Raw genomic sequence first — 26,283 nt, 5'->3', positions numbered from 1 at the left:
TTGAAAAGGCTGTTAAACGACGTCTGTGCTGCACATGGATGCCATAAATCTGAGGTATCACCAATAGCAGCTACTAGCTATGTTTCATTCAAGCATTTTATTACCTCGTTAAGTCCCTTTGAAGGCCAATAGGATGGATCGATTACTGGTTTTACTTTGCGGTAGTCTTTGAAAGGCGTCCTCGATGGTGCCTCGTAGTGTTCTGAACTGTAGTTTTTAAGTTTTCCAAATTTGCGCCACACAAAGTCACCCAGAAGAAGAAGAAGAAGGTCAGCCGACTGTTTTTTCCTCCTCACATGTTCACGTTCAGAGCTGGATTCCATTAAACCTGACTGGTCACACTAGCAGCCCCACACCGGCCCCCCTGCCGCTCTGTGCCCTAATGTGGCAGGTAATTGCAGGATCCATAATGAACGCTTCGAAGCAGCCGCGCTGGATAAGGTTGCCCTGGCGACAGGCCATTGATACGAGCCTTAATGTGGATGATTAATCTCCAGACGCCGGGGGTGGGGGGGGGCTGCTGTCAAACTCTACGGCGTGTTAGCTGAGAAATAAACTCTGGAGGTGTTAATGTGACCCAACATCTCCTCAGAGGTCTTTACGTAAGGTGAAGGGTACCCTGGGAGCTCTGTCAAGCTCTACCTGAGCAGGGGCTCATGGGAAATGAAGTCTCTCACCTCCATTAATCAAATTTTTCTTAGTCTGAGGAGGGAACGCTGAGTCTCACAGATGGTGGAGTACGTTTACAAAGAATCTATTGTGTATTATTCGCTTGTGTTTCAGTCTTTGTTAGGAGGCAACGTTTGTTTGTTATCCAATACCAGTACAATAATATCGGATTAATAACCCTACTGACTCAAATATGTGGGGTAATGGGTCTATGTACGTGTACCATCAATGTGTCAATCCATGGCAACATTATATACTGAAAATACAAAAGGTCAGAAGTATAAACATAAGGATGAGGCGACTTCTCTCCTGATTTATCATCTCAGTGAACAGTTTCCTGATGAGTTTCTGCTCTCAGTCTCTAGTTTACAGTCTTCTTCAGCACAGCAGGACGTTCATTTAGTAGATTATTGCCCCACTTAGAGGAAAATACACCAGGAAGACTGTCAGCCAATCAGAGGCAGTCTTCCTGGAGTGAATGTCACCTCTGGCTCCAAAAAAAAAACCAAGATGGTGACGCCCATGAAGCCAAACTCGAGGCTTCAAAATGGCCGTCCACAAACCAACGGGTGACGTCACGGCAGCACAGTCGGATCAGTGCATCTGTAGGACACCACCTTAATATTTTCATGCTAAGGACCGATGACTCTTGAATGACAAGTGTGCAGGATGTCTTGGCTCTTTGACTCAGAGTTTATGATCCAGCTCCTGTCTGGAAGACTCTCTGCACTGTAGCAGCTCTGCAGTAAAGGACTGATATTTTGGCGTTTCTAAAATAAAGCGAGAATTGCTTCATTTGCTGTGCTGAAAAGAGCAGAAATGCCTCCTAAAAACAGAATCTGTAGCCTGGTTTCAGACCTCACAGCACACATCTCAGTCACTTTACACTCGACACGGATATTTTATGTATTACAGCAGTTTATGACAAAATGACACCAAAATGGTAGGAAATTGTAATCCAATTTGCATTTCATTTTCTTTCTGAGGATTTGGTTTATCTCTCTTCTTGGAGGCCAGTGGAGCAGTGCAGTAAGCCATTTGAAGTATTATTATTTTTCCACATTTGTAATGTTCATAATTCCCCCCCCCACAGAAGTTCTGTGTCTTTGCCTTCCTCTCAGCTCAGCGTGTCGCTCTTTGAAACGTTTGCGTTGGACTGGATGAAGTTTGGTGTCTGATGCTAACAGGCTTTCGTCATTGATCGGCCGTCAGAGGAGCTGAACGCCGCTGTGACCTTTCAGTCGTGGTCTGCTGCTCCTTCAGAAACAAAAGCACTGACATTTCACTGAAGACACTGTTCGGACGGTCGCGGTCATTGATCAGGAAGGAAGAATCACAAATCTGAGCACACATGGGGGAGTTTGCAACCAGAATCTACAACCAGTTTTTTTTTCTGGTTGTAAAGTTAGATTATTTTTTTTGTCATGATGGCTGGATACTTCCTGATGTGTAAGTTGCACAACAGTTGGATTCACTTTGGTGCACGAAATACTGAATTACAATACAGGTAATTCAGGTGAATTTAAAGTTAACTGACAGCAAAAACTGTAATTTCAGGCCGAATACAGGAGTGAACATGTTACATGTTCTAGAAATGTATTAAAAATCCAGATAATTTATCTCCGTCATTCAGCTGTTGGGCTGAGCTTAAGCTTGATCTTGAGCTTAACGGCTTTCGACACAACATTGTCAACTCAAGGTCATTTTACTAACTTGTCCTAGAGCCAAGACTTGAGACTAACAGCGTGGCATCATCCCATGGTGTGTGTGTGTGTGTGTGTGTGTGTGTGTGTGTGTGTATCGTCGTTCTTTTCTCGCAGCCCTGGTTTGAGAGTTCTTGCAGCTTGTTCTCAACACATCATCTGGGCAGAACTTCTTTTCTCGTGTGGTGTCCAAGAACTATTGTGTGATGGGTCAGAAATTTGAAATTTGGGCCCTATGAGGACTTCCCAGGAGTTCTGCACTTGAGTTTTCTCGTGAAGTATGAAATGTCCTGGCCAGAACGAACTACTTCTTCTTCTTGCCACCTCAAGAAAACTAACAAATTTCTCTGTTCTTGAGGAGTAAGTATAGACCTTAAAGTGGAGTTTGTATTCTCATGTGGTTACGATGTTTGCAGAAGCAGAGTTCTGTAGTATGTTAAGCTAACAGAACTAACTGCTAAAGGAGATAATAGAGCTAACTGCTAATTCAGCTAACAGCTAATCGTGCTAATGGAGCTAACAGAGCTGACAACTAGCATAGCTAACGGAGCTAAAAGAGATGAGCATTAACTTCATTTGTGTACTGAAGGACTCTGCTCAGGTACTTTGATATCAACATTTTATTGTGTTTTATAAGGCCACTACAGAAACACTTTTATTTTGGAAGTGTTTACGTTCCTTGTAGTTCAAACTTTCCGTTTTTCTGGAGACCTCTAGGACTGCTTGGCTTTGAGTCGACAGTTTCTTGTCCTTGCAAGCGACACTGTTGACAAAACCATCTCAACTCAAAGTTCCCTTAAAAAAAGAAAAGTGAACATCTGTTCCATGACAGCTGAGCAAACTCCATCTGTTGATACTGTGATATATGAAAGGTCCAAAACAAGCAAGATGACCTTGAGTCTAGATTGCTTTGTTAGCTAACTGTGCTGTGACCCAAGTACTGTTGGTCGTAGAGAGTTACACATGCTAAGAGTTGGTTTCTGGTTTACACAGAATTTTGGGGGTTTTGAGGATAAAATTACTGGATTTTATCTGAACAAAAGGCAACAAACTGCTGTCACAGTGGACACTAAAAAGCTGGAACCAGAATTAATCAATAATGATCTTAAAAGACGGGTTTTATTTCTTGCTTTGACTACACAAAAGCACTAATTTACTCTACTGTCAGTGAACACACCACGGCCAGTCTCTCCAGAGTGAAGGGTCAGGGTTAGGGTCTGCAGCTCCCCGATGGTCGACCAGTCGGCTGCTCTGTAATCTTTCCCCGCTGTGTCTTTAACTTATTCACCGCACACCACGAGCCGCGACGCTGATGACTCATCACTTGTTATTGACCCAGAAGCTGCTGCTCGTAATACTAATTCACGTCCGTCGATAGGAGATGACCCATCACAGCCGCCTCTTGAATCCAGAGTATGTTTGGGTCGTCTGAAGCCACTCAAAGAGCTCAAAGACTGGAGTCAGAGGAGGATAGAAATGTGTCTTGGGGGCCGATTGCACCATCAGGTCGTCTACCTTGATTTATCAGATGGAAGTTTTAAGATAAAGGTCCTAATGCTTTCATTTATTTAGCTAAAAACAGTTGGGAGCTCAACGGTCTTGTCTATTCTGCCAGGATTCTCATTCCCGATGATAAAACATCAGTGCATCCTTTGCTAAGAGTTGTTTTTTTTTGCTGTTTGTTGCAGGAGTTTGTGGCTGCTGTGGGCCCCTGAGGCCGAGGTACAAACGCCTGGTGGACAACATCTTCCCTGAGGACCCTAAAGTAAGTAACTGACAGCATTACACATCCTCAGTTTAATGAAAGCTACGCCGGTGGAGGTGGAAGACCAAGTAATCTGACTTTGAAGACGACATTGTGCTCAAACAGCCGATAGAGTGAAAATCCAATAGATGAATGATGGTGGCAGAGCAGAGTGCAGATCCAATGAAAAGGTATTGTGGAAAAGTCATGTAGGGTTTTTGTAAAAGACTGGAATAATACTTAAGGAGGTTTGTTACTTGATTGTTTGAAGAAATTAATATGTCGCCACCAAGTTCAAGCTGCCACTTCAATGTAAAGACGCAAAAGGCCCTGTTTGTCTGTTCTGGGCTACCGTAGAAACATGGTGGTGCAACATGGCGGCCTCCACAAAAGAGGACTGGCTGCCAAGGGCTCATTCTAAGCTAATGAACACACACCGGCTCTTCGTTTCAGGTGTTTACACGCTGAAAACAAGAGTGAAGTCCATTTCTGCCAATAGAGTAGAGAAAAGGGTTCGTCCCAGAGTGTCGGAGTATCACTTCCTCTGCATTAGTCGGCGTCACCGTGAGGACTTCTAGCAGTGTATTAACACTGTGTTTGGTGCTCACTTGTTATCACAGTGGCGAGATTGCTGTGGAGACCCGGTGACACCTCCACCACCGCAGAGCTTCCCAGCCACAACACGGGAATAATTGGACGACCGCGGAGCCACATGAAAGCTCCAGACTTTGACAAATCTGGCTATTAAATGTGACACGGCTTTGATAGCAGGACCGTGGCGACGCATTGTCACCCGTCTGATTCCACGACCCCTATTAATTAAAACACTAAATGTGGATGTGGTTTGTCCCGCACGCAAGAGTGATTATTCTTTTTTCTTTTTTGAAATCTCTTCCCCCACCACCACCACCACCACCCCAATATCTTCTCAAGGGCTTTTGGTGTAAGCAAACAGGTGCAGTGGGAAATCGAAATGCTTGAATGGTCGAGACCTTGTCAAATTAATTATCGCTTGCTGAGAGCCTGAGGAGCTGAAAAACACTCAGGGGACAGCCGGTGTCGAATTAACTCCCTCCTCTTTATGTATGACACCTGGCGCCGATGTATTTATATCAGCTGCCTGTTGTCATATTCAGAAAGACGCTGAAGTTCACATTTAGTCCTTTTTATAAGTTTCCTAAAAGGCAATTAAGCCAAAAATAACTTCCTTTTCCTGTTCCGACAAAGGGTGAAGTCTTGATGTGTGCGCTGGCGTGAGAGCTGATGTTATTAGTTTTAATGAGGCAGAAGTGGAGTCAGAATAGAGGCAGGACTTACTGTGGTTTCACTCGAGTTTGGAAGGTTTCTGATTATCTGCAGTTTCAGTCTCTGTGACATTTTCTGAGCAGCGATCTGAGCCGTTCAGTCATTAGTCGTCACGGCAGAATAGCAGAGCCAAACGCATTCACAGGCCATTTAACATCGCTGTTAGTTTTAATTTCAGCGCCGCAGACGGAGGAGAGTTTTAGGAAGTGGAGTCAGAAAAGAATTGAGCTTCTTGATTTGCTCAGCTCAATTAGTACATTCATTCAAGTTGAAACTGATGGAAGTGTTCCTCACAAAGGTCTGAGCTGGTTGTTTTACATTCGGCTTAGTTTTCTGCATTAAAGAGATGATTTGGATCATTAGAGGTGTGGTTGTATGAGGTCGGTGTATTACAAATGTATTAATTAATTATTAAGTGTTTGATAAATTCATCATATTTTCTCTGCATTCGATGAGGAACTGACTCTTTTCTCTCATTAGCATCTAAGTTAATGACTCCACCAGACTCCATTGACTAAAATAGCGATTTTTACCTCGTAGATTTGCACAACATGTTACTTTGGATCTAAAGTAACCATTTAAAACACCAAAATCTCACAACAACACAAGCAAACCAGCCAATCGAGGCAGCGGTAGATCAACCTGTGGATGGAGTCTGGTGGCTTTGAAGGGAGAGACGAGAAAACAAACACTCACAAATACATGTAAGGTCCTAAATTACTGTAGTTTTTATCACACAAACGGGAGGAAATGGTGCATTCACTGGGGACTATTTTCAGCGGCGGATTAATCCACATTTGGTGCTCTCAAGTGGTAGCGGCAGCAGGACTCTGTGTGTGTGTGTGTGTGTGTGTGTGTGTGTGTGACTGAATCAAAATAAACTACAGTGTTTGTTTTCATGGTGATGAATGAACACATCACTTAGTGCAGCCTTGAGACTCACTGATGTGTTTTTAGCTGTTTTTGGAGGACAGTGGAGCTCTGCGGCTCAGAGGAAGATAATATTTCAGGTTGTGACACTCACAGAATAGTTTTTTGACTGTAAAAAGTAAGAATCTCACCAAAATGGTCCTTTTTAAATCCTGTGAATCTGTGCTGTTTGTCTTCAGGATGGCCTCAGTAAGTCTGACATGGAGAAGCTGACCTTCTACGCCGTGTCGGCTCCAGAGAAGCTGGACAGGATCGGAGCTTATCTGGCCGAGAGGCTGAGCAGAGATGTGGTGCGACATCGCTACGGGTGAGTCACATGTGACCTCCAGTTTCCAATATATCTATACCGCACACACACATTACAACACACAGCTAAACGTCACACATGAGGATTCCCCCAGTCCAACGTTTATGTATCTTAAACCCAAAAAGTCTTTAATGTCTTTAATCAAACAAGAAACGGTGCAGGGATCTTCCACACACAGCTGATTTCTGTTGATGATCCATGAATCCACTCAGAACGTATGAAAAAGATGCTCGTGGTAACTTCAGACTTTAACTGTAACCTCTCAGTAATCAATGATCTTTTCTTCAGTATCACCCTAATCCAGGTGATCCAATCCAAAAGGGAAATACAGTGCCAAATATAAAAAAGTGTATTCACCCCAAATTAAAATGGGGACAATGACATACGAGTATGTGTGAAGAAACCTGAGTTTGTTTTGACAGAGCTGCGTCTCCAGGCGTGACCACAGGAGGATAAAACAATACTATATTACAACTGAAAGCTCCAGTTCTTGCTGAGGAGCAGCCATGTTGAACCCCAAAGCCCAGACAGGCTGCGGATGGTGTGAGGAAAGGGTTAAGTGACATTTAACAGCACGACGCAAAGAAGTCATCATCATTAGAAGAAGAATCTTCTTCTAATGAATCTTTGTCCACTCGCATTTCCCTGAAACATTTGGTGCTTTCTGCTCCTGGAAAGTGATTAAAATGAGTTGAGAGACGCAAATATCCCTCAAGTATTTCCAAAAGAAGACTGACAGCACCAAATCAATACAGCCATTATAATGTGAGAACTGCTGTTTAATTGGCTGTGACTTTTATTCCCCGAAGCTGACAATCAGAGAACAAACGCATCTCCCTCTGCCCCCCGTCTGTAAGCGCACACATGTGTCGTTACAAAACCATTTGGCGTCTCTTGAAACTGTCCGTCTCTAACGTAAGTGACGTGTCCGTCTGCTCGGGCTTGTTTTGTCACTCAAAGCTGTGGAGAAGTCTGACTGATCGGCTTCTTCTCCTGGAAGTTCACATCTTAAAGGGTGCAGCACGCAGACGGTGACCATTAACAACATGTAAAAATGCTGAATTGCAGCCTTGAAGATGGTGAATGTTGAGTTGAGTTTATGCTTCTGTCAGCAGTTAAATGATATTTTTGAACGTTGACAATGTTTCATACTAATAGATGCACTTTTAAACTTCTTAATAGATTCAAACACTTGGATTTTTCAGAGCAGAAAAGCTTGTGAACATTATTAATCAGGGTTTAGAGCTAGTGTCGATGAACATCTCTGAATGCAGCGTGTGGCTTCATGGAGGAAACGCCACCAGGAAGCAGCCCAGGAGACCCACAGTGACCTCTGTTGTTTCTGCAATCAGCAGCACTTTAGTTTTTCTCTTCCATTTATTTTGCAAAGATGAATTTGTCTCCAGCTTGGCAGCCGTCAAATCGCCGTCCTGCACACTTCCTCGTGACGCTGCTCGGTCACACGTCGACTTCTCTGACAGCTGTCATTGGCAAAATGTAATGAACTGCATCTAATTAACGCTAATGTGTGAGTTGGCTAAGGTACAAAATGAAACACTTGGCAGTTGTCGGGCGTAATGGTTCTCAGCCAAAGACTTTTTCTGGAGAAGGAAGCTCCACTCTTTTATTGTGGTGCTGGCAAAAAATGGATTCAGAAAAATTCAAGATGTTTATTGTCACTGTGGTTGAACCCCCACACTCTTATGAAGTTCATCAGCTGGCAGATCTGTTACAGAAAGAAGATATTGCAGGAAAGAAGTATAAAAATAAAGATTATAAAGATCTACATGTAGAGAGAAATAAAAACCGAGTAGGAGGCAGTAAGGAAAGACAGCAGGACATGAAGTAAAGATACCTCCTATAGAAGCAGCCTGACATCAGGTGTGAAACGTGTGCGGCTGAATGTGAAACGCCTTGATGCTGAACCTCCTGGTTGCAGGTACGTGGTGATAGCCATGGAGGCTCTGGACCAGCTGCTGATGGCCTGTCACTCTCAGAGCATCAAACCCTTCGTGGAGAGCTTCCTGCACATGGTGGCCAAGCTGCTGGAGTCCAGAGAACCAGACCTGCAGGTCCTGGGAACCAACTCGGTAAGACCAAACACTTTCTCTTCATGAAAAGCTCACAACGAGTTATTTCTGTGGCAGCAGCTCTGAAGTCTCAGTTCAGACTCACAGAAGTGCCACAATATTTAGATGGAAACATGTTGACAGTTCATTCAGACACACTCAGAACAGCTGATGCTCCTGATGTGGTGACATGAGGAGTGAAAAGGAAGAGTCGCTCTGGTCTATATATCTATATCTATCTATCTATATCTATATCTATATCTATAGATAGATAGATAGATAGATATATAAAAGGTTCAGTCTGTAGTTTATAAATTCAGGATTCCAGGAATTGTACCATCTGTAATACTATAAATGAACCTTCCTGGTTACCAAAGTTGGTGAAAGACGCAAAAAGCTTTTATCTTTTTTTCCAGTCAGAAGTTAGAATAAACTTAATAAACTATTGTAATGAATTCAGTGGACACACACGTCCACCACTTTTTATATTCATAAGGAACGTTGGAGAGGAAAGATGAAATGAGTTGGTGAGATAGAAACAGAAGATTAAAATAAATCTCACCTACTGACCAGAAGTTAGCGGAAAAGTTTGTGACTTTATATTTGTTTTTACTCCATTTTAATCATTCAAGCAGTCAGTGATGCATTCAGTTCTGTTTTTTGACTTTTAAAGTACATTTTCTCAGTTTCAGGGCTCCATACGTACTTACCTTATTCATCAGGTTCCTTTATGATGTGTGAAAACATCCTTCTCCAGCACTAATTATCGGCTTTACTCTGGTGTTTGAGAAGCTGGTGTTGCTCCTTGTGATCATCAGAGGAGGCGACGTGTAATTTCTGGCGTTTTATTTGGTCGTCTATTACTTAGAAGTTATCGTCTTCTTCGCACTCTGACTGAGCCGTTTGCCTTTATGTTCCTCTGCTTCTGAAAACTGGTTTTCTTTCTTCCTTCAACATTAAAGCACCAGTTTAGCAGCTAGACGACTCTATATAAATATACGGCCATGATGGTGCTCTTTTTCTTTTTTACCTGAAGGTTAATTTTCCTCTCCGAGTATAATCATGTCTTTGCCCGTATAATATGCTGCGTGAAACCCTGAAGTGTTCCTGCTTTCTATTCAAATCAGCATCGTCTGATGAAGGAGTCTCGTGTGGTGCAACAACAGCCTCGTACGCCTGAATTTACTTGCTTATTATTTTCACAAAGCAGGTCAAAGGTCAAATGATTTTTGGCAAAGAATCTGCGTATGTGCAGGGCGTTCATTTGAGATGTTGCCTTCAAATGAGAGCGTCCGTCTTTTGTGATCTCACATCAAAGACGAACCAAAATGAACATGAAGCCAAAGTTCATACAGCACACACACACACACACACACACACATGCAGCAAACAGAACCAAACACATCCCTCAGCTGCAGCCCAGAGGTTGATGTCGGTGGTTAAATACCTCATTTAACTTTTGCTCTGGCAGTGGAAATGGCCCTGTACCATATCCTGTGGAAGACTCTAATTATTATTAGCCTCTATAAGCCGCCAGCAAATGTCAGCCCCATTTCTCCTTCCAAGTCGTCTGAAGGTGAACCCAAAGTTTGTTTGGTTTTTTTTTCTTTCCTCCCCCCCCCTTCTTCATGCCTCCTATTCTGGGCCTGTCGTCCTTGCCATTGTTGGCGGTTCATCAGAGCAGGAAACGGAGCCGAAGGTTTAGATGTGAAATCCTTTTTGCATTATTTATGTGTGGTATTTAGGCTGCGAGAGAGGAGGAGAGTGGATGCACAGGCAGGCAGGTGAGCTGGGAGGGTGGAGGGTGGAGGACGGAGGGTGGGGGGTGGTACAGACCGCCTTTAGGTGAGCGCCGTGTTAATTAAATTTCCCTCATGGCGCCGCTACAAAGCCGAGACGGTCCGTTTAATGTCGGCGTTTGGTTTTACATCGTAGCCGAGGAAAGAGAAGCTCTCGTGTTTGTTCTGTTGGGTAATTATCAGTTTAATGAGTTTGTTTGAGATGTCTGCAGAGCAACACCAACGCTGAGCTCAACAAATTACTGCAATTTTGTTGAAAGACTGTTTGAAACCAGCTGCTTTCAGTGGAGCCTCAGCAGTGACTAATTACTTACAAATGTCATATTTGGGCTTTTGTGGTCAAAGCTGCTGAAGAATAAAACACGACTTTGTTGAATACTCGATTCTGACTGATCAATCATGACGTTCTGTTCTATTCTTGTTATGGATGCCCTTCTCACAGCGGAAGCAAGAAAATCATTTTTAAATCAATAAAACCGTTTTTTTTAAGTCCTGATTTTGTGTTGAACTCCTTCTGGATTATTCAAGGAGCCCGTTTCCTTCGAGTCGCCGTCTTTCATCAGCCTGACGGGGTTCGTTTCGCAGTAATGTTGCTTCACAACCCGGCAAAACCAGTATGATGGCATGACTATGCATCAGTGTCGACTTATGGCGCTTTTCCATCACACAGTTTTAGCTCTACTCGACTCGGTTTGGTTGGTTTTCCATTACAGTTGCGTACCACCTCAAAGTGGGGGGGTCGTCATAGCAAGATGGCCCGAAACTCCAGTGGCGTAATTTGTATGTGACACAAACACAAACACAACTAAGGACCTGGAGTGTTTGGTTTGCATGTAGCCGTTTACCTCGTTCACAGAAATAATAAAAACGCCCGGTCTCTGTTTCCAGGGTTTTAAAAATGACGGGTTTGATTCTTGTGATCGAGTCGCTCTCATGACTCATCCAGTGATGTCACTCCTTGGCCAATCAGTGGCCTGCAGTCTGGTGACGTCACATTTTCGGCTTGACTCAGCTACCTTGCTACCCCGGCCGAGTAGGTACGAAAAAAGTACCAGGTACTATCACCTAGTGGAGAACCATAAAGGTCGAGCCGAGTAGGTGCTGGTGGAAAAGCACCATTAGAATAACGTTAGATTCAGGTGGTTTCGTTGGTTCAAAAACCCCTATGAGGAGAAGACAACGAAGGACCGTGACGTCGTCCGGTATGGCGCAGCCGGGGCCCCCCCCTGGAGCCAGGCCCGGGGCTGGGGCTCGCATGCGAGCGCCTGGTGGCCGGGCCTTTGCCCACGGGGCCCGGCCGGGCCCAGCCCGAATAGATGACGTGGGTCCGACCTCCTGTGGGCCCACCACCCGCAGAGGGAGCCGTAGGGGTCGGGTGCTATGTGGCACGGGTGGCGGTCGAGGCGGAGTGCCCCGACGACCTGGGCCTCGGAGACAGCCTCTAGCTGTAGGGACATGGAATGTCACCTCGCTGGGGGGGAAGGAGCCGGAGCTTGTGCGGGAGGTTGAGAGGTACCGGCTAGATATAGTCGGGCTCACCTCCACTCACAGCTTGGGCTCTGGAACCCAGCTCCTCGAGAGGGGCTGGACTCTCCATTTCTCTGGTGTTGCCCGCGGTGTGCGGCGGCGGGCTGGTGTGGGCTTGCTTATAGCCCCACAGCTCAGCCGCCATGTGTTGGAGTTTACCCCGGTGAACGAGAGGGTCGCGTCCCTGCGCCTTCGGGTCGGGGACAGGTCTCTCACTGTGGTCTCGGCCTATGGGCCGAACAGCAGTGCAGAGTACCCGGCCTTCTTGGAGTCCCTGGGAGGGGTGCTGGATGGTGCGCCGACTGGGGACTCCATTGTTCTACTGGGGGACTTCAACGCCCACGTGGGCAGCGACAGTGAGACCTGGAGAGGCGTGATTGGGAGGAACGGCCTCCCCGATCTGAACCCGAGTGGTGTTCTGTTATTGGACTTCTGTGCTAGTCACAGACTGTCCATAACGAACACCATGTTCGAGCACAAGGGCGTCCATCGGTGCACGTGGCACCAGGATGTCCTAGGCCGGAGGTCGATGATCGACTTCGTTGTCGTTTCATCTGACCTCCGTCCGTGTGTTCTGGACACTCGGGTGAAGAGAGGGGCTGAGCTGTCAACTGATCACCACCTGGTGGTGAGTTGGATCCGCTGGCAGGGGAGGAAGCCGGAGAGACTCGGCAGGCCCAAGCGTATCGTGAGGGTCTGTTGGGAACGTCTGGCGGAACCCGCTGTCGCTGCGGTTTTCAACTCCCACCTCCGGGAGAGCTTCTCACAGATCCCGGGGGAGGTTGGAGATATTGAGTCCGAGTGGACCATGTTCTCCACCTCCATTGTCGGCGCGGCCGCTCGGAGCTGTGGCCGTAAGGTCTCTGGTGCCTGTCGTGGCGGCAATCCCCGAACCCGGTGGTGGACACTGGAAGTAAGGGATGCCGTCAAGCTGAAGAAGGAGTCCTACCGGGCCTTATTGGCCCGTGGGACTCCTGAGGCAGCTGACAGGTACCGGCAGGCCAAGCGTGCTGCAGCCCGGGCGGTTGTGGAGGCAAAAACTCGGGCCTGGGAGGAGTTCGGGGAGGCCATGGAGGAGGACTACCGGTCGGCCTCGAGGAAATTCTGGCAAACCGTCCGGCGCCTCAGGAGGGGGAAGCAGTACCCCACCAACACTGTTTACAGTGAGGGTGGGGGGCTGTTGACCTCGACTGGGGATGTCGTCGGGCGGTGGAAGGAATACTTCGAGGATCTCCTCAATCCCACCGCCAGGTCTTCCATTGAGGAGGCAGAGGCTGGGGATTCGGAAGTGGACTCGTTCATCACCCAAGCCGAAGTCGCCGAGGTGGTCAGAAAGCTCCTCGGTGGCAAGGCACCAGGGGTGGACGAGATCCGCCCTGAATACCTCAAGTCTCTGGATGTACAGGGACTGTCTTGGTTGACACGTCTCTGTAACATCGCCTGGCGGTCGGGGACAGTGCCTCTGGAGTGGCAGACCGGGGTGGTGGTCCCTCTTTTTAAGAAGGGGGACCGGAGGATGTGTTCCAACTATAGGGGGATCACACTCCTCAGCCTCCCCGGGAAAGTTTATTCCAGGGTACTGGAGAGGAGGATACGGCCGATAGTCGAACCTCGGATTCAGGAGGAACAATGCGGGTTCCGTCCTGGTCGCGGAACACTGGACCAGCTCCACACTCTCCATCGGGTGCTCGAGGGTTCATGGGAGTTTGCCCAACCTGTCCACATGTGCTTTGTGGACTTGGAGAAGGCATTCGACCGTGTCCCTCGTGGCATCTTGTGGGGGGTGCTTCGGGAGTATGGGGTCCGGGGCCCTTTGCTAAGGGCTGTCCGGTCCCTGTACGACCGGAGTAGGAGTCTGGTTCGCATTGCCGGCAGTAAGTCAGACCTGTTCCCGGTGCATGTTGGACTCCGGCAGGGCTGCCCTTTGTCACCGGTTCTGTTCATTATTTTTATGGACAGAATTTCTAGGCGCAGCCAGGGGCCGGAGGGGGTCCGGTTTGGGGACCGCATGATAGCATCTCTGCTTTTTGCGGATGATGTTGTCATGTTGGCTTCGTCAGGCCGGGACCTCCAGTGTGCACTGGGGCGGTTTGCAGCCGAGTGCGAAACGGCTGGGATGAGAATCAGCACCTCCAAGTCCGAGGCCATGGTTCTCGACCGGAAAAAGGTGGTTTGCCATCTCCGGGTCGGTGGAGAGTCCTTGCCTCAAGTGGAGGAGTTCAAGTATCTCGGGGTCTTGTTCACGAGTGGGGGAAGGATGGAGCGTGAGATCGACAGGCGGATCGGTGCAGCGTCTGCAGTAATGCGGTCGCTGTATCGGTCCGTCGTGGTGAAGAGGGAGCTGAGCCGAAAGGCAAAGCTCTCGATTTACCGGTCGATCTACGTTCCTACCCTCACCTATGGTCATGAACTTTGGGTCATGACCGAAAGAACAAGATCTCGGATACAAGCGGCCGAAATGAGTTTCCTCCGCAGGGTGGCCGGACTCACCCTTAGAGATAGGGTGAGGAGTTCGACCATCCGGGAGGGGCTCGGAGTAGAGCCGCTGCTCCTCCACATCGAGAGGAGCCAGCTGAGGTGGCTCGGGCATCTGTTTCGGATGCCTCCTGGACGCCTCCCTGGGGAGGTTTTCCGGGCATGTCCCACCGGAAGGAGGCCCCGGGGAAGACCCAGGACACGCTGGAGGGACTATGTCTCTCGGCTGGCCTGGGAACGCCTCGGGGTCCCACCGGATGAGCTGGAGGAGGTGTCTGGGGCCCGGGAAGTTTGGGCATCTCTGCTAAAACTGCTGCCCCCGCGACCCGACCCCGGATAAGCGGTTGAAAATGGATGGATGGATGGATGGTTTCGTTGGTTTCTAGTTATTCGTTGGGGAAAATTGCAGAATTTATGTTTTTGGATGTTTCCATGTGTATGAATGGGATGTTTCTCACTGAAATGCATCATGGGACTTGTAGTTGACGTCTCCTCTTCAGATTTAATGTCCCAAGGCTTGTACTTCTGACTCTTTCTTTTAAAAAAAAAAACAACCCAGATATTCAAATGTGTATGAGAAAATGAACTCAACTTTTACTTTAGGAACTATGGATGCCTGAAATGGACAACTGGTTGGTGTCCAAATGGTTTATGGACGACCACACGGTGGCGCTGTGGGCTCCAGATTCACATCAACGGTTAATCACCTGTTCCTCCAACTCTCCACCAAAAGTCACTGAAATCTGTGGAGTAACTTTGGAGATGTTCTGCTGACTAACAGACGAACAGAAAGCCTCATGGGTGGAGGTGATAAATCATTCTGTAAATAAGTTATACAGCAGTTTTCCAATCCATCAAAGAATGACATTCATTGGAGACATTCGTCATTTATCACCTTTAATTTTACTGTTTCCCCCCATACAACAGAACCACGTTTCTATTTTTACCCCGCCCAGCTTGTATGTGTCACTTCAGTATAAATGTGTGTGTCACCACAGTGTTTCTCTCCCGTCTGTGCTGCCAGGCATTCACTGTTTCCAAATTTATCTGCCGGTTAACTTTATCACAAGAAATTGGCAGACTGCGACGCCTAGAAGTGTCTCTTCCTCCACTCCATCTCAATAGAGGAGACACTCATCAGTCCACACTCGGGCGCACAAAGCCACTGAGTCAGACACACGGGAGTTAATATGTCTGGTATTTATTGCCTGTGGGGCCAGATGTGCCACACATACAGAAAACCTGCTCATCATCTTCCTGTTTTCTTTTTTCTTTTTAGTTCTGGTCAGAATTGTGGGAAATAAAAAGCTTCCTAAGTGTTTCCTGATTTTTAAGAGATGAGATTCCCCTGATTTTCCGTACTGTGTGTGCAGCTTAACCTTAAACCAGTGTGATGCCTCTGAAATGGGCTTCGCCACCCAAGAGTCGTCTCTAATCTGGCTGAACTTGTTGTTGATGTGAAATGCTGAAAGCACACAGGAATAAAGAGACAAAACACTGAAGTCAAGGATTATTATTAATTGGTGCTTCATCACAAGGAAAAGTAGAAGAGTTCTTTGGTTTTCCAACAAACAAAGAAGCTGGTTAGTTTCTGCTTATGCATGACATTCACCCAATTCATTAATATTCACTTGTGGTAACATAGACTACAGCCATGAACTGCTCATGTTGATATCTGGACGGTGTATTACCATAGATTGTATATAAGAAGTGGATGTCGCCACCGTGGTGTGTGTTGAAGCCTTGAGTTTGGCTTTATGGGTGTCGCCATCTTGGATTTTTGGAGCCAAAGTTTGCTGCCGTTGTTTCATTCAGTGTAAAAAAAAAAAAAAATCTTCTTTATGCCGATGATGCACAATCTGTGTATGAAATTGGCTTTGATGCCGGCTGTGGTCAGAGCCAAAACAGGCCTGAAACCTTAAACCACAGAGGGTAATAAGATGCTGCCTGGTGAGCTGTTAACTCACTCTTCAAGTGTCAGTGCGCCTGAAGTCTCACATTTAAGTATCAAACACTCTCCGACTTGAAAGGTGGCTGTGATAAGTTTGTGGTTTCCTCCTCAACAATTCACGTCACTGTGAAGAAATATCTCTTCCTCCGTCCATCTGTAGGTTCCAGCTACTCAGATTTGGGCCAAAAATGTCCCAAAGTGCAGCCTGAGTGCTGATTGAAGCTGCAGACGTTCAACAACCACCATTCAAACCTGACAGGAAATCAGTGTCTGACAGGAAGAAGGAGGATTTTCACTCTGGAAGCATGGTAGTCAATTAGAAAATAGACGTTTATCCAAATGCTCATTGTGCTTCAGCGAGTGATAATGATCAATTTAACCAGAGTAGCTCACTGGAAATGCCTGTGTAAATGGATTTTTACTGTTTACCACTCGTTATGTAATCAGTATGCATAGATAAGTAAAAGCAGTCCATTTCACGGCACCTTTTTTTGTTTTAATTGAGCTCTTTAAAATCGCCCGAGGGAAGCAAAACAAATTGTGCTGCTGTTTGAATCACCCTCTCATTTTCTCATTGTTGAACTGCTCCGCTAACTGCTTTGCCACGAGGCACCGGTGAGGCATGAATCCCGTCTCTTTTTGATTGGTCTTATATTTACATGATGAAACCTCGGCTGTAGCCATTATTGTCCCCTTCACTTAAAGCACTTATCGCCTTCGATGTGAAAGGCTTCAGTCCTCCGTGCGTTTGACATCAAATGGAAATTCTAGAGTTTTTTTTTTTTTTTTTTTTTTAAATTGACCAATAGGAGCACAAAACATTTCATTTCGTTTGTAAACCTAAACCTGATTTTTTCCAAAATGACTCGCACTACACACCGTATTCATTTAACTGAATTTAATTAGCATGTTAGCATGAAAATGTTTGCTAATTAGCAAAGTACAGATGAGACTGATGGTTTATTAGAATTTTGAGCCAATGATGGCGATAGAATGAAGATATGACCGAATACAACCACACTAAATCCAGGTAGGCGCCCCCCAAAAGACCAGTTCCCCCTCAGCACCACCATCCTGTAATATATGTCCAACACCTGGATTCCCTCAGGTGCAGTAACAGGTTTGGGATGCTGAGGGGAAGCCAGCTCTCCTGTGTTCCAGCTGCCTCTACACCTCCTTCAACCTGAGCCATTACCCCCAGGAAAGGCTAGGTACAAAATTGGAGGAAATTACCGGGGAGAATGGCGAGCTTTTGGTCAGCAATGTCGAACTGTACAGAGGCAATTTGTTCCAGTGGACAATGATAGGGTAGCGAGAAGCGCTACTCCAGCACAGCTGACTGAGTGGTCTTTCCAGAGGACACTCTACCCTTGATTGGAGGGAGAAAATTATAGGCTGGACAAAAGGGGGTGACTGTCTAATGGTTATCGTTTTCACCATCGCTCACAGTTCGTGCCCATGCAAAAAAATATGGCCGTGTTTTTATCACTGGAAACGTCCCGCGTGTCATTGTGTACTAGGACGACATTGCAGACCTGCAGTAAAGTGTCTGCTCTCGTCTCTCCATTGTCGAGAGGTGAAAATCCAACGTTTAGCAGCTTCACTGTCGTCCTCCGTTCTGATTTGAGGCATCTGAACACTAATGGTGGCTGTTAGAGGTCGACTGAAGCCGTTTGACAGTGAAGCGCAGAGAAGAAGCCTCTTTCTCTTGTCTAACTGGTATATTATTATTTTGTTTTGTGCTACAGTCGCTATCTTTAAAAGAGCTTCAAAACTCAGAGCTTTAAAGGGAATTGAAAAATGTGCTTGGACACGTTTCCATTTTGTGATGTTGATTTATGATATGTTTGATTCTGTATGATAGTGATTGTCATGTTTCTAGGTACTTATATACTTTATCTTTCTGTTTTTCTATGTAGTGATTTTTATGATAATTGATCTTTCTCATTGGTTGGTGTGATTTATGATCTGTATTTGACTATATTTGCTGATGTGTGTATAGTAAAGATCAGCCTCAAACCAATCTGCATTCCTCTTTGTTTGTATTTTCTTCCTAAAACACAAATTAGCGGAGCATCTCTACAGTCTTTCCTCGTACCGCCACCATCACCTGCAGCAGAATCCTGACTGCTCCTGATCTATAATAAATTCATAGTCAAGTTTTTCTGTGCAGAGCAAGTTAATAAGCAACATGTCCGCAAAATCCTCTACAACGAGCAGTGGTCGGAAATGTCGAGGGATATAAAGGTTTATTACGTGAACACTTAGATCATTACAAAGATCAACCAGTAATCACATCACATCTCTGTGCTCTCTGAGCTCCTGAGACAAATTAAACTAATGAATGTGTCCCTCATCTTTCTCTTCTCTCTCCAGTTTGTGAAGTTTGCCAACATCGAGGAGGACACGCCGTCCTACCACCGCCGCTACGACTTCTTTGTCTCCCAGTTCAGTGCCATGTGCCACTCCACCCATGAAGATGCAGAGACCAGAACCAGGTAAGAAGACGGACACGCTTCTCACAGAGACATGCCTCTTTTCACCTTTTTTTTTTTTTAAATCAATTCCAGACACTTAAAAAGGACTTAACTCAACGCTTCCAAATAATTTAGACCTGCTGTCATCATTTTCATCTACTCATGATTTCAATTTTTGTAAATTTTTATGGCAAAACAACTTTTTAAAAAGATATTTAGACTAGTTTTTGGCACAGATAATCCACTAAAGACACTGCAGAAGGCCCTGGTGTGTCTTAAACTGCTCATCTGTATATATTTCTGTTCTTCTGTTTTAATGTTAAGTATTTCATCATATTTTCCTTATTATAATCCCGTGTGGGATCCCTCAGGGTTCAATTTTGGGCTCTTTACTGTTCTTTGTACACACGTTACCGCTAGGAACAATGTCTTCACTCCTACGTCGACGATATTAAAATATATGTCACATTTATCTTTAGGACTTAATGTTCTGAATCCAACTTTGTCCAACTTTTTATAACTGGACACTTTCTGCCCTAATTTGACCTGGAAAAAAATGGCTATTTTTCACGAATTTCCTCTCACTGAGTTGTCGTCACTGTACTTCACATTTTTCCAGGCAGATATTTCATGCGTCCAATTATTGCAGACTGTGCTGCTGAGCATTGACGTCCATACTTGACCTTAAAAACAGAAGTTTGACTAGCTGTTTAATGTTGATGGACTCAGGTGGACCTTAAGTTCAGCTGTTTTTGTTAAATTAGGCTTCCTGTTTATTTTAAATTAATCTGTGTCGAACTGCTGGTCTTGCTTCAGCTGCTATGTGAAAACATTTTGTATGACGTTGGACACAGTAAACGTTTGATCAAGTATTTAGTCTCCAGTATGTAATAAGGTCCCACAGTTTAAGACAAGATGACATATTGATTACAGAGTTAATCCAGAGAGAAGCTGCATCATTTTAAAGAACAGTGTAAAGTGTAGACTGTTCCCTCTCTCCGATTGATTCTTTCATTATCTTCATTTCAAAAGCAAAACTTAATCTAAATATTGTTCCAAAAGTGGTGCGGTTCACAAAAAAATGATGAATTGTTTAATTTCACTCTTCAAGTTCCCCGGAGTGCTTGTTAGCTCTGTTCACATTCATGCGAAAACAGTTGATTGATCATTGATACTGCAAATAGTTTCTCTGATTAGTTCTCTTCAAGCGGTGAAACTGAGCTCGAGTCGGAGAAATCAGCTGCTACAGTCAAAGCCGTGTCTGTGGATAAAATGAAAACCTGCAAGCACATTACTCGCATTGATTTTCACCTCTTAATGCTGGTGGTACAGCTGAATACTGTTTTTAATTATTATAAGGCCGTTCAGAAACGTCCGCCTCTGTCGGTGCAGTGATGAATCCTGCTGGAGGAAGAGCTGTAACACAATCCCCACCAGCGCAGGTCTCATCCCACTTGAATCCAGTGTAGAGAATTAAATATATCTCCTCCTGATCCATATTTCATGGCCTTCCCCTCCCACTTAGACCTCGTGGCTCACTAACACCACCGCCTTGCTGCACTCGCCGGATTGAAATACGATCGTTTGAGAGACACATTGATGATGAAATGAGCAGAACAGCGTTGTTTAAATAATGGGAAAACTCAAAGTGTTTTACAGACTAATGGGTTTACCTGCCTGTAATGTCTTATTGTGGAATCAAGCACAAGTGAAACAGAAATACTATCTTATTACTGTATTATAACTTGGGCTAATTTTTGTTGATTTAGTTCTTTTAGTAATAAAAAAGATTGTGCTCAAGTTTAATAGATCAAGGAGTGAAAACAAAGTTCAGCATCTGACTTCAGAACACCTGTTACATTTATCAGATTCACCCTGAATTTATTTGTCGTAGTTGGATATACGCTCTTGTCAAAAGTTGTAGTTTTGTGAGCTGATGTGTAAAGCCAACATCAGTCTGAGGCTGAGGGAGGATGATCATGTGAGAGTAAAGGGCAGCACCCAGCGGTCTGTAGGGACGAGGGTAGCGGACATAAAAAGCAAATCTACAGGATTTCAAGTTGATGACAATAACAGGAGTGTTGGTAGGTGGAAACTCCATATATCTTAAGAGCTAAATGTTAAATAAAAAGAACCAAACGGGGCCTGGAGGTACCGGCATGTAAACAAATACCTCACCTGTGTTTCATTTCCTGTCACCTGATTGATCAGATTTGCCACAAATTGCACACTATGTCCTATCAGAGCCAGAACACACAGACATTGTTCTGTACTCTGTTACGCTATTAAACGGCATTAGCGTTGGACAGCAATAACCTGGACACTAAGTGCATCAGCTCAGTAATTAATCCTAGTGTCCCCCATTAATCCCCCAGGGTTCAACATTGGGCCCCTTATTGTTTATGCTTTTTTGCTTTACCACAGCCTTCTTACATTGTTTATCTTTTTAGATTTGTAGTTTTTTGTAAGTATTTATTAATGGATTATCTCCAACATCGGTTGTAGCTTATTTTTGTTATTGTCCGTATTTTTCTTTCTTTCATGTATCTGTTGATCTGGGCAGAGAGCTGCTGCAAACGATTTCCCTTACAGGGATAAATATTGCTGAATTGAGTTGAATGCTACCAATCATCATTGCTGGAGATGCAGAAAACAGAAGACCTTGTATGTGAATTGGTGCAGAGTGAGCTCTCTGTCACAGCCAGGTAATATCCAGAGATGGAGCAGTTTCATTGAAATGCCAAATAATAATGGTAATAAAGTAACTGAGCAAGTGAATATTGAAAGGGACCATAATTAAAATTAAAAATAAAACCAAGCCCTAATGCGAAACAGGCTCATTCGTACAAAAATACCCATTTCATCCACACGCTTTATTATTCTCCTGCTATGTGAAGCAATTTGAAACCCGCAGTTTGCAGTTGTGTTTTTAATAAGAGAGAAATGAGCCTGTGTGAGGAGCCAGACGTCAGACGGAGGACAGAGAAACTCTCTGTGCCTGCCAGCCGGATTGTTAGGCTGGTAAAAATAGCTCGGCGGCGGCAGCAGTGGCAGCGGTGGTGGGAGTGAGGCTGTGACACCGCACAGCACTTTACAAGACGCCTTCCCCCACCGAGACACCCACCCTCTGACTCCAATACAGATCAGCAGAGTATTAAAACAATACCTGCAGACTTCCCTCCCTCATTCATTGTGGAAATAACTCCTCTCCTCCAGTATTACTGCGGTTATTTGCAAAAACATCACTGCAGCAGCTGAGACCGGTGTTTTTTCTTCTCTCTGTCCATTTGTATGCATGAGTGTGAGAGTGTGTGTGCTGATGCTGTTGGAGATGTGTGGTATGGTGTGTGCCAGGGGATGCTGGGATTATTTTCGAGTTGGCTTGATACCTCGCCACCACAGCAGCGATATAAACAGTATGACTTCTCACTTTGCTTTGCTGTATTTCATTATTCCATTTGTTGGCGTCTCGCTGTAGGTGGAGAGGAATTCCCAAATAGGATTTCTCAGGTGGTTATTGAATTAAGCCAGAGGCGAGGTCACCCTCCCTGTTTTTCATATATTGTTGATACTGTTGTTTGTGTTGGGAACAGAGGGGAGAGACAGAAATAGTACATGGTGAAGTCAGCCTCCTGGGCTCTGATTGGTCCTGCTCTGTTTGTGGTGTGTGCTTGTGTTAGTGTGCGTCAGTTATATTGAAACTACGTGTTGTTGCATTGAGTTTCTTCTTCCTCAGAAAGCAGATGAGGGTTGGAAGTTGACTTTGATTATGAAGTCTTAAGTATCTTAAAGGAAAAGCTTGATTACTCACTGGTTCATGTGTAGGAAGCTTAGATTTGGTCCAGTGTTCACTAGAGGATGAATCCTAAAGACTTTGTTGTTTCCCCTGATCTTTTGTTAACATATACCTTAACAACTTGAGAATAATGCTAGCATAGCAGTGTTTACGTTCACACTAATGGCGCGTCGAGTCGAGTAGAGTAGGTACTAGTGGAAACGCGTCATAATATTCCACTACTATTCTGAATATGTTATATTCTGGCTTTGTTCAGAATGAAGCATTGTCTGATTATGCTATGTGAGATAGGGTGATGCTGTTCAGGCTTTAGCATTAGCTCTGTGCGCTAAAAGCAAACCAAGCAGCCAACAGTTTGCAGTGCTGGGGTGCAGGTGCATGCCCCACAAGTAAAGCCCACATTTCTGAGCAGAAGGAGAAACACACCAACTGTTTTCATATGTTATCACAACGCCCACCTTTTCAAGAAGGTGGCTGAAGGAATGAAAGAGGGAGAAATTGTTCTCATTGTGTCATACTTACAACTAGAGGAAAAAGACATCATAAACTCATAGAAACCAGAACTGGTGCTGCTAATGTATATTTTCAGTCAATAAAAAGGTCCAAAAACAGAGAAACAACTCGCCAACAGCCAGTTTGTTTGTGTTGGTGTTGTGAGTGGTGTCCACTCTTGTCCTTTTTTATCCTTTACATTTATATTTCTGACGGTTTCCCTGTTAGGATCCGTGTGGCCGGGATTAAAGGCCTGCAGGGCGTGGTGAGGAAGACGGTGAACGACGAGCTGCAGGCCATCATCTGGGAGCCTCAGCACATGGACAAGCTGATCCCGTCCATGCTGTTCAACATGCAGGACAGCGAAGACCTGGACAGGTACGACACCTGAATATATATATATACACAGATACTGACGCAGACAGAGCTCCGCTTGGGACAACTAGAACCAAAGTCTGTGTGTTTTTGGAGTCGCTCTCAGGCAAATATTTGATTTCCTGAGTTGAGAAGTCTTCTAGTTTGGAGGTGACCTTCTTAATGGGCCAAACCTCAACACACACACAGTAAAAAAAAAAATCCATGTCAATCAATTATACATGCTGTACTGGTGCTTTTTGCTCCGGGCAATCAGGGAAGTAAACGGCTTCTCCTGCAACATCAAGCTTTTCTCCACCTTCGATAATAAGGGCAGCTCAGAGTGCTTCTCATATCCCAGAATTCACCTGCAACCTCCACCGCTCTGATCAAACAGGATCTACAAATATATGCTCGTCAAGTCGCAATAATGTCATGTAGCGTCTGTGTCTCTCTGTGTTTGAGTCTGAGGACAAATTTGATTAGAAACATATAAGATAGTCAGTGGCCACTTTATTAGGTACACCATGAATTCTACCTTTTGTAAAGATAATATTCAGTTTGATTGATCGTCCGATAGCTCAACCAGGTGTTTCTAATGTTTTGCCAAGACGGAAGAATATCAGAAACCTGTTATTTCCTCTCTGTGTGAGTTCTTGTACTTCCTACATGGTGCGGACCAGAACATGCAGGACGTGAGGATATTTTTGGGAAGTCCTCACGGCTTCAAAGGGCTGTTTTAAGGTTAGGAGCGGGATTTCAGGTTAAAGTTAGAATTAGGTTTAGGTCGGGGTAAAAGGCTGGGGCAATAAGTCGATAAGGGTCCTCACAAAGACGTGGACCAACCTGGACCAGTAGTTATTAAAGATTATATTAAATGTTTTATACGTAACATATAATGTATTAAAGATTTGTTAGTAGTTGATTCACAATATGACACTTTTCAGTCTGTAGTCGCCACAGAAGTTTAAAAGGCTTAAAACTTAGATGCTGTTTCCAAGAATATCCTCTTTTATCCTCTTTGGAAAAAGGTGCACGATAGTTGTAGCATCCTTACAGCTTCTATCTCGTCACGCTAAATGTGAAGATGATTCATCTGAAGATGATGTTTCGTTTGGAAGGATTAAACCTCAGCCATCAGAAACCATCCAGCTTGCTGTAAGTGACAAAGCGATGTAGTTAGTTGTAGGTTTTCCAGCCTCTTCAGTCAACTTTTACTTCTCTAACAATGGCTGCCTGCAGCGGGAGAAGAGTCAGGATCTACAGTAAATCCTTCTGTAAGTCTCTCTGGATGGGAGCGTCCGCTGAGGGGATACAAACTCTCCTCCCGCCTCCACACACCTCAAACCTCATTATATCCGTTCAAATCCTCAAACCCAGGCCTGTAGTCCGGGTGAAGGAGGAAACCCTGGTGATGTGTCACACTGAGGAGTTTTCTGGGAACGCTGCTGTGCTCTCACCAGTGTTTTAGGCCGAGAAGATTAATGGCAAAGATCAGCGAGGCTGGTCTCCGTATGTCTCACCTGTCAGCTGACCTTTACTTCTATCTCTCTGGTTTATTCTTCTACCTATTGTCTGATCTTCCCTGTTTTCCAGATGACTCCTCTCCTCGCTTCCTTCTCTTCCTCTAATCTCCCGTATCCCACCTCTCCTCGTCTCTCTTCCCCTTGTTTGTTGTGTACAAAGTGCAGGAATAACAATGTCCCAAAAGTCCAAAAGCATCAATCCAGAAAGAACTACATTATGATTATTGTTCAGTGATGATGCTCGGCCAACAAAAATAGATATTCAGGGGAAGATGTTGTACTATGAAGGCTCTAACACTGAAAAGATTTAAATCAAAATATCGATTATATATTAAGTTATTGTGTCAGTGTCACAGTTAGCTTCACCTGAGCGCGTATGGAGATCAAAGTACGAATGTAGAGAGGAAACACTTAGTAAGGTCGCTGTGGTTGAGTGGTTCAAACACAGGAGACAAAATGTCGTATCACTTCTGTAACTAACGTATTTAACCACGTTGTTTTGGGGTTTTATTTTGAAAGCGTAAACCAGGCGTTGCATATTTGTCATTGCTAAGTTGACCCTAGATTTGGAGAGTTTTGTCATTTTGGGAAAGCAAACGTGGCACTGGCACGGTGTTCTGGGGGGCTTTTTACCTGCAGGAGGGGGTAAACGGTGTCCCAACAACCCCCCCCCCCCACATATCAGAGGTGTTTGTGTGCAGCCCCGATGGACAAAAATCAATTCTTTGTACATTCTGGACTCACACTCTGCAGACAAAACGATGCCAAATCAGTTGAAGAGATAAAACTTGACACGGATGACGATATCAAACCTGCTGAGGAGAGATGCCTTATTTACTTATCTCCTCATCCACCCCTCTTCCCTCCCATCTCCCTTTTACCGTCCCTCCCCGTGCCTCTTTATCTCCTTTTCTCTCCTCTACCCTCCTTTCCTCCTCGCTCTCACCGTGGCTTCCTCTCTCTCCTCCCCGTCTCGTTCGGGTGGTTTCCATGTGAACAAAAAGCTATTTTTGGACCCTGTTTTTCTCTCTTTTTTTTTTTTTGTATCCCTCCTCCTTGTGTATTTTTTTATTTTTCCTCCTCCTCCTTCTTTCTTTTCTTCGCCTTAAGCCCGACAAGTACCGACAAGTCCCGTCCATCACTCGTGGAGGAATTAAGG

The 26,283-nt window shown here is 44.9% G+C and overlaps 1 protein-coding gene across 1 annotated transcript in view; it reads left to right on the top strand.

The window, feature by feature from the left end:
* efr3a (EFR3 homolog A (S. cerevisiae)) overlaps positions 1–26,283 on the top strand; it is a 123,324-nt gene that overhangs the window by 41,609 nt on the left and 55,432 nt on the right. Inside the window, exons 2-6 of the mRNA XM_070844490.1 lie at positions 4,061–4,137; positions 6,531–6,658; positions 8,598–8,748; positions 18,856–18,977; positions 23,473–23,622. Of these exons, the coding sequence (XP_070700591.1) occupies positions 4,061–4,137; positions 6,531–6,658; positions 8,598–8,748; positions 18,856–18,977; positions 23,473–23,622 (628 nt within the window). The remainder of the gene's footprint in view (positions 1–4,060; positions 4,138–6,530; positions 6,659–8,597; positions 8,749–18,855; positions 18,978–23,472; positions 23,623–26,283) is intronic.

The sequence above is a fragment of the Pempheris klunzingeri genome, chromosome 15 (genome assembly GCF_042242105.1).
Source record: "Pempheris klunzingeri isolate RE-2024b chromosome 15, fPemKlu1.hap1, whole genome shotgun sequence".
Classification (NCBI taxonomy): domain Eukaryota; kingdom Metazoa; phylum Chordata; class Actinopteri; order Acropomatiformes; family Pempheridae; genus Pempheris; species Pempheris klunzingeri.
This window is presented reverse-complemented; position numbering and strand designations above follow the sequence as displayed.